Consider the following 15,747-nt stretch of genomic DNA (forward strand, 5'->3'; position numbering starts at 1 on the left):
AACCACTGAAGAGCATGTGGTGCAGATACACTCACAAGGTTGTGATGAAGGAAGTTCCAGAATTTTTACCCAATGACGGAACTATAATGCTGTTGCCTTGCTAAGGCAGGATGATGTGTAGTTTGGAAAGAAACTTGCAGGTAGTGATATTCCCATGTATCTGCTGTGCTTGTCCTAATATGTAGTACTTGAGAAAGGATGTATTGGCACTGGAGGGGGTGCAGAGGAAGTTCACTAGGTTGATTCTGAATTCATTGGAATTCAGAAGATGAGGGAGAATCATATAGAAACATATAAAATTATGAAGGGAATAGAAGTAGAGAGGATGTTTCCAATGGCAGGTGAAGCTAGGACAAGAGAGCATAGCCTCAAGATTAGAGGGAGCAGACTGAATTGAGAAGGAACTTCTTCACCCAGAGGGTTGTTAATCTATGGAATGCCCTGCCCAGTGAAGTAGTTGACGTTACTTCAGCAAATATTTTTAAAGCTAAGGTAGATGTTTTTTGAACAATAAAGAAATTAAGGGATACAATGAGAGCTCGGGTAAGTGGAGTTGAGTCCACAAGAAGATCACCCACGATCTACTGAATGGCGGAGCAAGCTCGAAGGGCTGGATGGCCTACTCCTACTCCTAGTTCTTATGTTCTTATTAGAGTGAAACAGAAACAGAAATTTCTGGAAAAACTCAATAGGTGTGGCAGCCTCTATGGAGAGAAAGCAGAGTTAATGTTTTGGGTACAATGACCCTTCGTCAGAAGAAGCTGTAGAGTAAGTTTGAAAGGAGGTGCTTTGGCAAGTTGCTGCTGTGCATCTTGTGGATGGCAGACATGGCTGGTGTGAATGCTGGAGGTGGGCAGTGCCAGTCAAATAGACTCCTTTGTTTTCGATGAGCTTCTTGAGACATGTCAGAGATACACTCATCTAGGCAAGTGGGAAGTATTCAATCACACTCCTGACTTGCCCTCTGTAGAATCTTTGAAGAGTCAGGACGCGGGGTTACTCATTGCAGGATTCCCAGCAACTGGCTTGCTTTTGAAGCCACGGTACCGCATATGGCTGATCCAGTTCAGTTTGTGGTCAATAGTAACCCCCAAAATATTGTGTACAGGAACCTGACAAGTCAGGGAATTAGAAATGTTCTGAGAAGCGCAAGTATATGCATCACAACTGTCCTTGGTGCCCCTTAGGACCAACATTTCCTGCACCTGATGATTATCCAGCAAATCATGCAGGGAAGTGAGAAGGTTATGCCCCTTGGGTTAAATGAAAAAAAGTGAAAGAACACAAACAGCAACGTAAAACTGTTGAGAAACAGTCGGTTTCCCTACTGCTCGCTGTGTTATTGACTTATCACAGAATCCCAACCGTGTGGAAGCAGGCCATTTGGCTCATTGAGTCCACACCATTGTTCGGAAGAGCATCCCATCCAGATTGTGCCCCCCCCAACTCTATCCCTGTAACCCTGCATTTCCCCATGGTTAATCGACATAGCATTCATATCCCTGGACTCTATGGGCAATTTTGCTTGGCCAATCCACTTAAACTGCACATCTTTTGACTGTCATGGAAAACCGGAGCACCCAGAAGAAACCCATGCAGATATGGGGAGAATGTGCAAACTCCACACCGTCACCAGAGGCTGGAATCGAACTGACTCTCTGGCTGAGAGGCAACAATGCTAATCACTGTGTTTGAACAATGGCCGAATACTGGGTCTGCTGCACCTACAATGCTTTCTCACTACAGGTAGACAGTCTTCCTACCCTTATACCCAAGCAACGTCCCTGAATAGATACCAGACAGGAGCCAGTGGAACAGTATCTCAGCCATGGTCAGTGCCTGCTGTACAGGCAGGAAGATACATCGCTCAAACAAGCTGCCCCAGGTTGACTGGACAATCATTGCTCCAATTTCAGGACTCTTTTCTGCATATTGCTGAGTTTTGTTATATTGCAGTACCTCGGTCGAGAAAGAAAACTCGACCAATCTCAGCCTGACGTGGTTTAATTTCATTCTCTGAATCCTCCACCATCTCCTTCCATAGCTCATAGGTCATCTGATCCAGAGGGAAAAAGAGAGGGAAGAGATTAAAATAATCAGAAACCAAAACAGTAATTTTGCATGTTTGATAGCAATTTTGCATTCATCAAAATGGGGGAAGAATGTGCTGAGTATGAAGTACTTCAGGGCAGATATATCACGAGGCTAAACAGAGCAAAGACCCCTCTACACTGTCTTATCAAACGCTTCCAGGACTGGCAAGTGTAGGACTCTGAGGCCTATGCACAGCAGTGAATTCTGGAACCAGAATTCAATGCGATTGGCGGGGTGCTGACACCAATGACTGTGTGTGGAACATTGGAATGGTTTTGTGTGTGTACAGCCTAAGGGGAAATCGTTACAGCACTGGGTTAGACATAGAAGGAAGTTCCCTCTACAATGTGTCCATGAAACATTCTCAGGGGAGGTATAGCATGGAATCAGATGGATGGTTCCATCAATTATACTGTTCCATCAATTACTCCAACGGTTAAGTAAATCACAACTCGGATAGAGAAGTGTTCCTTTGTTTTGTCCAAACAAGACTCAGTCAAAAGTTCAAAACAATATGCCATTTGGCCCTTTTGCACACAAGCCATTCAGAAATGTCTGTGGATGACTGAATTAAAGATGCTGAACACTGTGGACCTGGAAACACTAGGAAGCAGTCAGAGACCACATTTAAAGTAAATTCATGCAGCATCCTTATAAATAACAAGAGGAAAGTTTCCTTCCCAAAGTCTGAGATGGAGATACGGCCAATATCGCAAAAATAGAAGGTCTCACAGTCAATTTAACTCAGCGCCTTTACCTTTTTATAATCTGTGCAGGAATAAAGCACATTATCTGGACTTGCACTTTAGTCTTAGTTCAATTCTCAAACCCTGCTACGTCTGTACATGTGTGGAGGGAAGAACACAACTCAAAATTACATAGTGACCTTTCATCTCTGCAGCCTTGATTTCAAAGAAGCACTGACTGATGGCTGTAACAATTCAATACGGAACGAGTTCACCGACACAAATGACAAGGTTCAGAAGATGAATAGGCTCGTGTAATTCTAACCAGCCACTTTCCACATCCTTTCTTCATTAGGAAACTAATGGTTCCACAGAGGTGATCAGATGAATTGTCCAATTAATAATTCATTCTCATTTCATGTTCTATTACCTTTGCACATCTGCCAATTCCGTACGTCTTTATGAAAGGTCCAAACAGGGAGTACAACAAGTGTAGAGCCTTTGCCACCGTACAGATCCATCGATGGTCACCCTCCTGAGGGCAAACACATGGAAATATATGGTACTGGAGCCCAGTTGCAACAGCCATCTTAAAATGCAATCTTGAACTATGATATTAATTTCCTATCCCTCACTCCTTTCAGAATGTGGTGAAGCTCCTTGAACCATTATATTTAATATCAGAGTGTCTAATGAAGCCAGGTTAGGGAACATGAGGGAAGAAGGAATAAAAAAAAGTAACTTATAAATTGAGATGGAAGGTAGGAGAAGGCTTACATGGAACATAAAATCTTGACAAATGGCATTTCAGGCTGTAAATTCCAAGTTAGTGTAGATTGAGTGGCTCAATAACTTGGCACAGTGACTTTACCAACTGACCCACACACTTCATTACGTTCAGACAGATAATTCAAAACCACTTCAAGACCTTATTTCCTCCCCGAAGAGGTTACTTAAACCCCAAACCTCCAAGTATTAAGCTTTTTGTCACCTGTTCAGAGTCAAGAGTTTGTTTGATATTACTTCTGTAAAGTGTCTTGGCACATTCTGTGAAGCTAAAGGTGCGAATGTGGGAAAATATGACATTGTCGATTTTGACAAGAACAAAAAGCAAATTGTCTAAATGGTGAGAGATTGCAGAGTTCTGAGGTGAAGAACCTGGGTGTCCTAGAGCACGAATAGCAAAACTTTGTATACAGTGGGTACAGCAAGTCCATTAGGTAAGTAATAGAATGTTATCATTCATTGCAAAGGGACTCGATTACAAAAATCGGGAGGTGATACTTCAGTTATACAGGGTACTGGTGAGACCTCATCTGTAGAACCATGTACAGTATTGATCTCCTAACTGAAGAAAAGATGTTAATGTGTTGGAATCAGTTCAGAGAAGGTTTACTACACTAATATCTGGAATAGGCAGGGTGCCTTATTATGAAAGGTGGAACAGGTTAGGTTTGTATCTATTGGAGTTTAGTGAGTAAGAGGAGATTTGATTGAAATACATAGGGACCTTGAGGGGTCTTGACAGGAATGATGCGGACCAGATGCTTTCTCTTGTAGGAAAATCTAGGTTTAGGGATGACTATTCAGAAATCAGAGACCACTCATTTGAAAAAGGAGATGAGGTAATTGTGTTCTCATAGAGGGTTGAGAACTTTGGAACTCTTCCTGAGAAGACAGTGGAAGCTGATTCTTTGTATATTTTTAAGGCAGAGGTAGAAAAGTACTTGATAAGCACAGGGATGAAAGGTTGTCAGGCATAAGTGAGAATACAAATGTGCTGCTACAATTAGATCAAATCGAGCCTGCTCCAGGGGCTACTCCTGCTCCTCATTCTTACGTAAAGAAATGGAAATTGTTATTGAGGCAGATATTTGCTGGGAAGACCTGGAAGGCCCTCAGCATAAAGCCTGTCACTTACCAAAAAATAGTCACGGAAAAACTCAGGCAACTCCATGCTGATGATGTCATCATCCAGAGGCAACAGGTAAAAGGCCCACTCATCAAAGGTTACGTCTGAAATTTCCCAACACAAAGCACAAAGTTAAAGATGGTATGAAACAATTTAGTCATCTTCCTCCTTTCACAGCACCAAGCCCATAACCCAGGGCTTTTGTAATCTTTAACTTTAAACTGTTGTGTTACAATCAAGGAGTCAAAACCATGTGCAGTCATCAGGGAAAGTAAAACTGTGGGTGGCATATAATCAAAGTGGGCCTGCAGATGTAATTCCATTTCCATTTTGAAGAAACACATTCAAACCTTACTTTTCATCATAACTGCCGTGGAATTTACTACGTAAACTTGTCTCACACTGCACCTGCACCATTCCACCAGAAGTGATGCTGCGCTATAAATGTGGACATAGGAACTTACAATGGAAAAAGGCAACAGGGAAACTTTACACCATATCTAGATTAAACATCAGCCTTGGATCACTTTCTCCCAGGTCAAAGAGGTTACAGGTTCAACTGCACCCAGAAACTGAACAGATATGACCAGGCTAGTAATGAAGCGGTACTGCATTGTCAGAAAGTGATGTCTTTCATATGAAATGTTAAACTAAGGCCCCGCCTACCTGTATGTAGCTCCTTTTGAAGAAAGAGCTAAAAAGAGTTTCTCTCCAGTGCCTTGACCAAATTTTACATCTCAACCAACATCAAAAAAGGATTCTGGTCATTTATCTCATTGCTGTGCATGGATATTGCTGCATACACACTAGCTTCTAAATTTGCCTACATTGCAACATATGGTAAACTCCAAAATTATGTGGAATGCCCCAAAAATAACAAAAGGTGCGACACAAATACAAGTTCTTTCCTTCCTTTCTTATTTTTCCATCCTGGAGAAAATGTAACTGTTGCCACGGGGTCTGTCTTTGTAACCAAATGAAGCAAGCTCAGGAGCTTCCAAACTTTGTCTCCTTGAGTTGGCTTTTTTAAAAGCCATGTTAATACTTGCATTTGTGTACTTGCATTGGCGCCACCTCATGCTCCCGTGAGGAGGTTGAGCAATTCATCAACTTCACCAACACATTCCACCCTGACCTTAAATTTACCTGGTCTATCTCTGACACCTCGCTCCCCTTCCTGGACCTCTCCATCTCCATTAGTGACGACCGACTTGACACTGACATTTTTTACAAACCCACTGACTCCCATAGCTACCTGGATTACACCTCTTCCCACCCTATCTCTTGCAAAAATGCCATCCCGTATTCCCAATTTCTCCGCCTCCGCCGTATCTGCTCCCAGGAGGACATGTTCCACCATAGGACACACCAGATGGCCTCCTTCTTTAGAGACCGCAATTTCCCTTCCCACGTGGTTAAAGATGCCCTCCAACGCATCTCGTCCACATCCCGCACCTCCGCCCTCAGACCCCACCCCTCCAACCATAACAAGGACAGAACGCCCCTGGTGCTCACCTTCCACCCTACAAACCTTCGCATCAACCAAATCATCCGCCGACATTTCCGCCACCTCCAAAAAGACCCCACCACCAGGGATATATTTCCCTCCCCACCCCTTTCCGCCTTCCGCAAAGACCGTTCCCTCCGTGACTACCTGGTCAGGTCCACACCCCCCTACGACCCACCCTCCCATTCTGGCACTTTCCCCTGCCACCGCAGGAACTGTAAAACCTGTGCCCACACCTCCTCCCTCACCTCTATCCAAGGCCCTAAAGGAGCCTTCCACATCCATCAAAGTTTCACCTGCACATCCACCAATATCATTTATTGTATCCGTTGCTCCCGATGTGGTCTCCTCTTCATTGGGGAGACTGGGCGCCTCCTAGCAGAGCGCTTTAGGGAACATCTCCGAGACACCCGCACCAATCAACCAAACCGCCCCGTGGCCCAACATTTCAACTCCCCCTCCCACTCTGCTGAGGACATGGAGGTCCTGGGCCTCCTTCACCGCCGCTCCCTCACCACCCGACGCCTGGAGGAAGAACGCTTCATCTTCCACCTCGGAACACTTCAACCCCAGGGCATCAATGTGGACTTCAACAGCTTCCTCATTTCCCCTTCCCCCACCTCATCCTAGTTTCAAACTTGCAGCTCAGTTACTGTCTCCTTGACTTGTCCGACCTGCCTATCTTCTTTTCCACCTATTCACTCCACCCTCTCCTCCTTGACCTATCACCTTCATCTCCTCCCCCACTCACCCATTGTACTCTATGCTACTCTCTCCCCACCCCCACCCTCCTCTAGCTTATCTCTCCATGCTTCAGGCTCACTGCCTTTATTCCTGATGAAGGGCTTTTGCCCGAAACGTTGATTTCACTGCTCGTTGGATGCTGCCTGAACTGCTGTGCTCTTCCAGCACCACTAATCCAGTACTTGCATTTGTGTGGCAATTGATCACAAAGCTGAAGAATACATTTTGAAGCAGGTAGCACAATCTCAAACATCAAGGAGATGCATAATCATATATTCATTATTGAATTTTCTTTGGGTGGTTTTGAGTAAAGGTGCAATGTTGATCGGGTCATTAGGAAAATTTCTTGCTTTTCTTCCAGCACCACCATTTGTACTTGTTACACAGAATCACAAGAATAGTCAAACGAGGTTTCACTTTAATATCTTCTAAGAAAAAAACAGTATCTCAGTCCTCCCTCAATACTGCACTGGAGAATCAGCTTAGAGTTCAAAGAGCTTGACCCCAACAATTCTACATCAGATTTCTAACATACAAAGTAGGCTGAGAAATTGCTTACCTCCAAAGATCCCCTCCTCCTCAAGCACAGTCTCACACATGAAGAACTGAAAAAAAAAGTGGAAAGATTTAACTTCAGAGGCAACGTTTTCACACATAGGATGGTGAATGTGTGGAATGTGCTGCCAGAGGAAGTGGTAGAGGCTGGTACAATTACAACATTTAAAAGGTTTATGGATGGGTACACAAATAGGAAGGGCTTCGAGAGATGTGGGCCAAATGCTGACAAATGGACTAGATCAGGTTAGAATATTTGATTGGCATAGACGAGTTGGACGAAGAGTCTGATTCCATGATGTGTAACTATATGAGATTATAACACCCAGGAATATGGGAATTTGGACTCAGGAACAGGAGTCAATATGGTTTTGTGAAAGGGAAACCATGTTTAACCAATTTATTGTAATCCTTTGAAGTAGTAGCATGTGCCATGGATAAATGGGAAATCAATGCATGCATTATACTGTACTTGAATATCCAGAAGGTTTTTGATACAAAGCCAGAAAGGTCACTACACAATATAAATGCTCAAGATGTAAAAGCTTATAAAAGCTCATTTAGGGAGTCTCAAAATTACAAGTGACTTTTTACCTTTTACTACTTCTTATCTCTACTCTAACTGACTCTGTGTTTTGATCTTTCAAGTTAATTTCTCAGGTCTGAACAAATGCTATTTTTAATTAACAGCGTCACTCTGCTTCCTTTTCATAGCTTCCTGTCATGCAATTATGTTAAATCCCCTACCACACTGAAGTCCTAGCCTTTGTGATCTTTCAACCATGATTCTGTGATGCCAATTAGGTTATGTATACTTAGTTCATACACATTTATTCCCCTCTCCACATTAACACACACTCAGCTCTGACATTCAAACATACCAGCTTCACATTCTAACATGGTTTCTAATACAGTAACATTGTCAGCACATGGATTTCAGTGGTAAGGCCAGTGTTTATTACTAATCCCAGACTCCAGGACCTGCTGATTGTCCATCACAGAATTCCAAACCTCGCATCTAAATTAAGAAGCTAGCCTAAAGACGACCACATAACCACAGCTGATTGTTGTAAAAACTAACTGGTTCACTAATGCTTTCAGGGAGGGAAATCTGACATCTTTACCCAATCTTGCCTACTTAAGACTCCAGACCAACAGCAATGTGGTTGAATTGTAACTATCCTTGAGGTAATTAGGGATGGGCATTAAAAGTACAAAGTCAGCAACACTTACATCTAGTGATTGAATATAAATAAAAATAAAAAGCATGAACCAAAGCAACTTTCCCTGGAGACAGCAAAGATCCATGGAGTACATGTTTTGTGAAAGCATGACAGAATAACCGCAGTTATCTGAACATCAATTATCCGAATTTTGGATTATCCGAACAAGATCAAGGTCCAGTAAATGCTTCCTTTGCTTATGATCGGATCAGTTATCTGAACAAAATGCTCCCTGCCCATCTCATGCAGATAGTAGAGGTTGTTCTGTATAGATTTACCAACTTTGCCTTGTACCTTCAACTAGCATTGATAAAAAATTAGAAGATAAATGCAGTTGGGGGCCAGTACCAGGAAGCCAAATATTGTCACTCACTGCGACCTGAATCATCAACTCACAACCAAAAGCAGCAATTTGGGAATCATCACTACAAAGGAAGACTGTGAGAAAGGAGTTGGTTGGAGTTTTCTCTTGCTCCTCAAAGGGGCTGAAATTAGCTAGTCAGAGCTGAAGTTTAACCTCAAACTCCCCGGTCTGAACCTTTACACTTCCCAATCATATGCAGCTCTGCTGCAACCTTCATCAACTCAGCACAGCCATGATGTTGAGCTCTGGGTGTTCTGCTCACCTTTTGGGGAGTGAATATGATTTTGTACTTGCGCAGCCTTGCACTAGCTTTGTCTGCGTTGACGATTTCTGGAAGGAGACGGAGCAAAGAATCACTTATGCAATCTGTAACAGTAAGGCAGTGTGCATGAAGATAGGGACAAGCAAAACTCCACAACAATTGTAAAGGATACTGAAAACATAATTACATGGAGAAAAAACCCTCATCATCCAATTTGAAAGAAGAAAGAAGAAAGAAAGTTATACCAAAGTCCAGTGAGGCCTATCAGGAGGATCTAAAAGATTCAGTGGTACTGACTGAAGCATGCAGGTGGGTTTGCTGGACAAACCAGCCAGTAACCCTTAAATATCACAACAAGCCATTTATCGTTAGTCTCATTCAAAAACAGAAATGGCTAAAGAAACTCAGCAGATCCAGCAGCATTTGTGGAGGGAAAGCAGAGTTAATGTTTTGGGTCCAGCGACCTGCTTCCAGTCAGTTTCTCCCGCAATTCCTGTTTCACATTTCCAGCATCCATGATTCTTCATTTTTAAACAAAAATTCATTATCTTATTTTCTTTGTTGAACCTTGACATGTGAAAAGTGGTTGCTGCATTTCCTACATAATAACATGGCAAAAGCAATTCATTGTGAAGCAATTTGGAACACAGCAAGTGTGAGAAAGGGACTACAGAATTGCAAATTTTGTCCTTACTGAAGGCTAGACTCTGAAGCTGTACGTATGATTCTGGATCATGGGGATCTTTTATTTATTTCATTTTCAGAATTGCTTTTGCAAATGCTGACTTGTTAGATAATAGCACTCTCAAGAAACGTCAGCATTTTAGAAGGGAGAGGTGACTTTGCAGATTATATTGTTGAGTTTGTGGAGGCGAGGTGGTGAGTTAGTAACATGCTGCGCCGCCTTGTGGTTGTACTGTAAATGCGAAGATCTGACACTTCCCAAGAAAACAACCAAACTGACATGACTGAGGAAATTACCAAGTGATTCCCTGCAGATTGTGAAAGAAACTGTGGGGATTAACTTCAGTACACACTTGCTAGTGGTCATGCACAAATTGGGACTCCAGGTCAACTCACTGTGCAATATCGCTCTCTCTCATACGCATATTCAAGACAGCATGTGAGCTCTCATACCTGCAACATGCTTCACACTGGCTATCCGAGGTCGGACCAGGAAACACAGTCTGTGTAAGGAGACAGGTAGTGAAGACCAGTTAAACACTGAGGAACCATTCATTAATCAATACAAATTAAACTTCATATCACATTACATTCCTTCCCGCAGACTCCATTCTCCTGTCAATTGTCCGCAGGCTCTCTAGCCCCTTGGCAATCACCCACAGACTACGATACCTGGCAATTGCCCAAAATCCATTGTCTCACTGTTGAACAATGCTCATTATCCTTCTCTCCTCCACACAATGACCTTGCCCCATTCCTACTGAGTAATACTCACTGGTCACTCACTCCCTGAACCATTTTATTTTCCAATTTGTACAACTTCTCTACATCATGTTGCTGTGAAATAAACAGAATAATAATTGTTAGTCTTTCTTGCTGCATACTTAATTCTACCAGCATTAAATTGCCAGTAATAAACTAAATTCACATCAAAATAAAACCAGAAACATGTTGCAAATACAGAAATAAAAGAGAAGAAAGATTAAATATTTCAGATGGAGATGACTCACAAATTAGAACTAATTTGCTGAAATGCAAGCTTCTCAGCTATCTAAGTAAGTATCTGCATTGTTAGAAACTAATCAGGCCAATCAAAGTACTTTATACAAAGGTGGAGAATATAATACTGTTGTTCAGAAAGGTAGCAGCAACACAGTTTTGATTCCAATCTCAGGCAACTGCCTGCACATTCTCTCCATGTCTGCATGGATTTCCTCCCACATTCCAAAGATTTGCAGGTGAGGTGGATTGGCCATGCTAAATTATTCTGAAGTGTCCAGGAATGTGCAGGCGAGGTGGGTTATCCTTGGAAAATTCTGGGTGGAACGTTCTTCCGAGGGTCAGTGCAGACTTGATGAATCAAATAGCTTTTATCTGCACTGCAGGGTTTCTTTGATACTGTACGCACTCCCTCAGTGCTGCACTTCAGGGTGAAAGGTGTTGACAGGTTAGAATAAAGTATTAGCAGTAGATAGAAAGAAAGGTTTTAAATTCAACATGGGATGATGGAGAGAACCCCAAAATCACTGTTGACAGGTACAAATGGAGCAAACAATTAAAAATGGCATCTAATGGGTGTGCAAAGGCTGCAGAAATGCTGGCAGCAGCTGTGAGGAATGATTTAGTCCAAATTTCAAATGCAAGAAAAATCCTGCTCAGCCGTGACCTGTTAACAGCTGGGAAGCCTCCCAACAGAAGGATAATTGCAAGATTGAGTAATGGGATAGAGTTGAAACTGAGGTTGAGCCTTCGGATATTGGCTAAGGAAGGAGCCCTAAGGAATTGAGAAAGCTGACAGTGTAGCAGTTACAGAGATTTCCATTGTTAGAGTTCTGTCGAGTGCAAAAAGGCGGACAGGAATGGGATCCAGAGCAGTCTCACCAAGTGATCCATAAAAGCATCCTGATGTGATTGTTTGTGTTCAGGGCTGCAGGGAGGGGAGAGGAATATGCTGCCATGGCCTGGGTGATGAAGGATATGTTGGTGCTGAATGAGCAGGACAGGTTGAGGGACAGTATAAAGTGAGTATTAACTGACCTTCAGGATGGAGACATTCGCGATGCGATCCAGAGGGCTCATCAGATCAGCTTCAATAAACAAATCCTTCTTTCCCGGCAACTGGCAACATGGAAATTCCATTAAACGGGAGAATAAATGGAAATGAGGAATTGTCACAGTTCACTGTGTTTTTATTTCCATAAAATACCACTTCTGTGTATTAAAAAGATCTAACCTTGAGAGTCCGCTCCACTGGTCCCGTCACGGGTCAGTGTGGAATGAGCACTCGGCCAATCACTTCTTCACGCCCCTTAGATCATTCACTACAGACACACACACCCCACCCCCACGATCACCTTCTCCTCGTCACTGGGTCGACTCATCTCATCCCTCCTCCCGCTCAAAGGGTTATTTTATGCCCCTCCATCATCCCCAAAACAGAACAGGGCTCACTCTCTCGTTTCCCCCCACCCTGGATGTTACTTTATAAACCTTCCCCTCACCCCAACACCAGCATCCTTTCCCCCCGGGGTGTCACTAACCCCCCCATCCCCGCCTCCCCGGGGTGTCACTAACCCCCCCCCATCCCCGCCTCCCCGGGGTGTCACTAACCCCCCCCCATCCCCGCCTCCCCGGGGTGTCACTAACCCCCCCCCCATCCCCGCCTCCCCGGGGTGTCACTAACCCCCCCCCCCCACCATCCCCACCTCCCCGGGGGTGTCACTAACCCCCCCCCCCATCCCCGCCTCCCCGGGGTGTCACTAACCCCCCCCATCCCCGCCTCCCCGGGGTGTCACTAACCCCCCCCCCCACCATCCCCACCTCCCCGGGGGTGTCACTAACCCCCCCCATCCCCACCTCCCCGGGGGTGTCACTAACCCCCCCCATCCCCACCTCCCCGGGGGTGTCACTAACCCCCCCCATCCCCACCTCCCCGGGGGTGTCACTAACCCCCCCCCATCCCCGCCTCCCCGGGGTGTCACTAACCCCCACCACCCCCATCTCCCCGGGGGGTGTCAGCCTCTCCCCCACCTGCTCCAGTAAATAGATGAGTTGATCCCGGGCCAGTCTTTTCAAGATGTCGAAATCCGGCAGCTCCGGAGCGTCCAAGCGGCCCGCCATCTTGTCCCAGGACAACCGCTTCCTGCGGTCACGGCCGGCGCTTCCGGTGACCCGTCTCCTAGCAACTGGAGTGCAGGCTTCCCCAGGAAAGGTAGGCCTCCCCTCCCACCCACTCACTTACCAACCATCAGGACTGGAGTCCCTCTTTGCAGCCAGGTTCGGGGAGAATTGTTCTGTTTAAACTGGTTCCGCTCTTGGAGTGCAAACGTCTCCTCAACTTTAGGCTGCATCCAGTTACTTTCTGATACTCGTGGTGTTAATGTTTTCTGTAGCTCAGTGTCACTAGAGTCTGTTTGTAGCACCTTATCATGACCACAGCCACAAGACAGGCAGGAAGTAACTCTGTGATCTATATGTCATTGTTTACTATGATCTTCCTGTACTGCTTGCACAACAGAACGTTTCACTGTACTTAGGTACATGTGACTACACAAATCAAATCAAACCCAGTAAGTCAACTGAGGCGTTGGAACTTACTCCTAAACCCAAACCATCTCCATTCTCTTCAGTTTTGCACTCTACCTCAATCTCTCCATCATTTCCTCAATGTTGCTAACTCTCTGTTACAACTGACTAAAATGTACAATTGCAACATTTAAGAGGCATTTGGATGGGTATATGAATAGGAAGGATTTAGAGGGATATGGGCCGGGTGCTGGCAGGTGGGACTAGATTGGGTTGGGATACCTGGTCGGCATGGACAGGTTGGACCGAAGGATCTGTTTCCATGCTGTATATCTCTATGACTCTAAGGCGACTCGCAGATGTGTCCTGATTCCAATCTACCATGTTATGGTTCATCAGCTTGTCTTCTCAATGAAGTTTTACACGACTGGTGTTGCAAATTTCTGAAAGCATCGGTCAATCATTTGAGGAAAAGTTTTGATGTGTCTGCATGAGAAAAACATGGTTTTTGTATTTCTTCCCTTGTAGGGATGGTAGTTGTGGTATGGACTAGGCTTGAATTGAATTATATTTATTGTCACATGTACTCACATGAGTACAGTGAAAACTTTACAAGCTGCCACTAACGGCGCTACCTTCGGTACAAAGGTACAGGTTGTTCTGTTACAATGTGTGCTTCATCAATGCAAATTCGCTGGAATGCGATTGACGAATTGGGGATGCTGTTTCTACAGCGCAAACATTTAAAATCTGTGTTGACTGTAATGCAATTACAGTGGTAACACTTAAAGTGCTGTTTCTAAAGTGTGATATTTCTAATAATAAGGGGTTGCACAAGAACATAACTATCGCATGAAAGAAGAACTGACTGTACCTAGGTACAGCATCTTAGATACAAAGCAGAAAAATAAGGAAAACATTAAAAAGTTGAACATTACAGTCTTTCTTACTAAAATGTTGAAAAACAAAGAAACACAGTTAACAGTTCTACACCACATTTCATAAGCGCCCGGCCATACTGGGCTTGCACTCCTCACAAAGGCTCGACCTATCTGGCTCTGGGCTCAACTTCACCCAGTGCAGTTTGTTCCTGCTCCTGCCAGCCACCTCAGGCTGCCTGTCCCCACTCTTGCTGCTCTTAATCGCTAGAATATTTACGCACTATATGAGGAATGAACTGATCATAACGGAAAATGGCCCTGACACTGCACAAAAACAGATGGAGGTGAATAACAGGAAAAAAACTGCCTCAAATTGCAAGTTGCCACCAGGAACAAGGGGTACCTGGGTAAATGAAAATCATAGATTCCTTGTTGTTAGGAACAAATAGTACTCAAACTAAGCATTACCCTTAGAATAATAGAATCCCTACAGTGTGGAAACATTCAGCCCAAGTCCACACCGACCCTCTAAAGAGCAACCCATCCAGACTCAGCCCCTAACCAAGCCATGGCTAATCCACTGCACATCCCTGGACACTATGGACAATTTAGCATGGCCAATCCACCCTGACCTGCACATCATTGGACTGTGGGAGAAAAAAAGGAGCACCCGGAGGAAACTCACTCTGACACAGGGAGAACGAGCAAACTCCACACAGACAGTCGCCCGAGTCCCTGGCGCTGTGAGGCAGTAGTGCTATGCACTGAGCATTGTGCTGTTCCATGGTGAGGGGAAGATATCCTTGCTGAGGAAAATATGTGAATAATGGATGTAGGTTTGCTCTCTGAGCTGGAAGGTTAATTTTCAGACATTTCGTTGCCATATTAGGTAACATTATCAGTGAGCCTCCAGATGAGGCACTGGTGGCATGGCTCACTTTCTATTTATGTGTTCTGGTTGGATCCAACTGGGACTCTATCAACAAACACAATGACTTGGATCCCATTTACCACCCCCTTAAAAAAAAGAACAGGGAATGGCATCACCACAGGAAATGATGTCACCACCCCAAAGGAAACCTAAACACATAAATAGAAAGCGGGTCATGCCACCAGTTTTTCATCCGGAGGCTCACTGATGATGTTACCTAGTATGGTCACGAAACGTCCGAAAATGTACCTCCAAGCTCAGCGAGCAAACCTACATCCAGCATTTCAACGTGAGCTACAAATCTTACCCAAAACTCGCTAATTTGTGAACAATGTCCTTTTAGGTTGAAAATGCTACATCTGCATGTGGAGATCCTGTG

The 15,747-nt window shown here is 44.3% G+C and overlaps 1 protein-coding gene across 2 annotated transcripts in view; it reads right to left on the reverse strand.

Annotated features, from left to right (window-relative positions):
- The window catches only part of vps33b (VPS33B late endosome and lysosome associated), a 34,511-nt gene extending 21,321 nt beyond the window's left edge, over positions 1–13,190 (reverse strand). For both annotated transcript variants that reach the window (XR_011953482.1, XM_072552839.1), the window contains exons 1-9: positions 13,062–13,190; positions 12,069–12,149; positions 10,807–10,868; positions 10,485–10,534; positions 9,348–9,415; positions 7,503–7,548; positions 4,702–4,796; positions 3,211–3,315; positions 1,960–2,056 (exon numbers count right to left, since the gene is read on the reverse strand). Coding sequence is in view for 1 of the 2 variants with exons in the window: in XM_072552839.1 (XP_072408940.1) it covers positions 1,960–2,056; positions 3,211–3,315; positions 4,702–4,796; positions 7,503–7,548; positions 9,348–9,415; positions 10,485–10,534; positions 10,807–10,868; positions 12,069–12,149; positions 13,062–13,151 (694 nt within the window). In the remaining variant the exon portion in view is untranslated. The remainder of the gene's footprint in view (positions 1–1,959; positions 2,057–3,210; positions 3,316–4,701; positions 4,797–7,502; positions 7,549–9,347; positions 9,416–10,484; positions 10,535–10,806; positions 10,869–12,068; positions 12,150–13,061) is intronic.
- Positions 13,191–15,747: the final 2,557 nt, after the last annotated feature.

Source organism: Chiloscyllium punctatum, chromosome 33 (assembly GCF_047496795.1).
Source record: "Chiloscyllium punctatum isolate Juve2018m chromosome 33, sChiPun1.3, whole genome shotgun sequence".
NCBI lineage: Eukaryota > Metazoa > Chordata > Chondrichthyes > Orectolobiformes > Hemiscylliidae > Chiloscyllium > Chiloscyllium punctatum.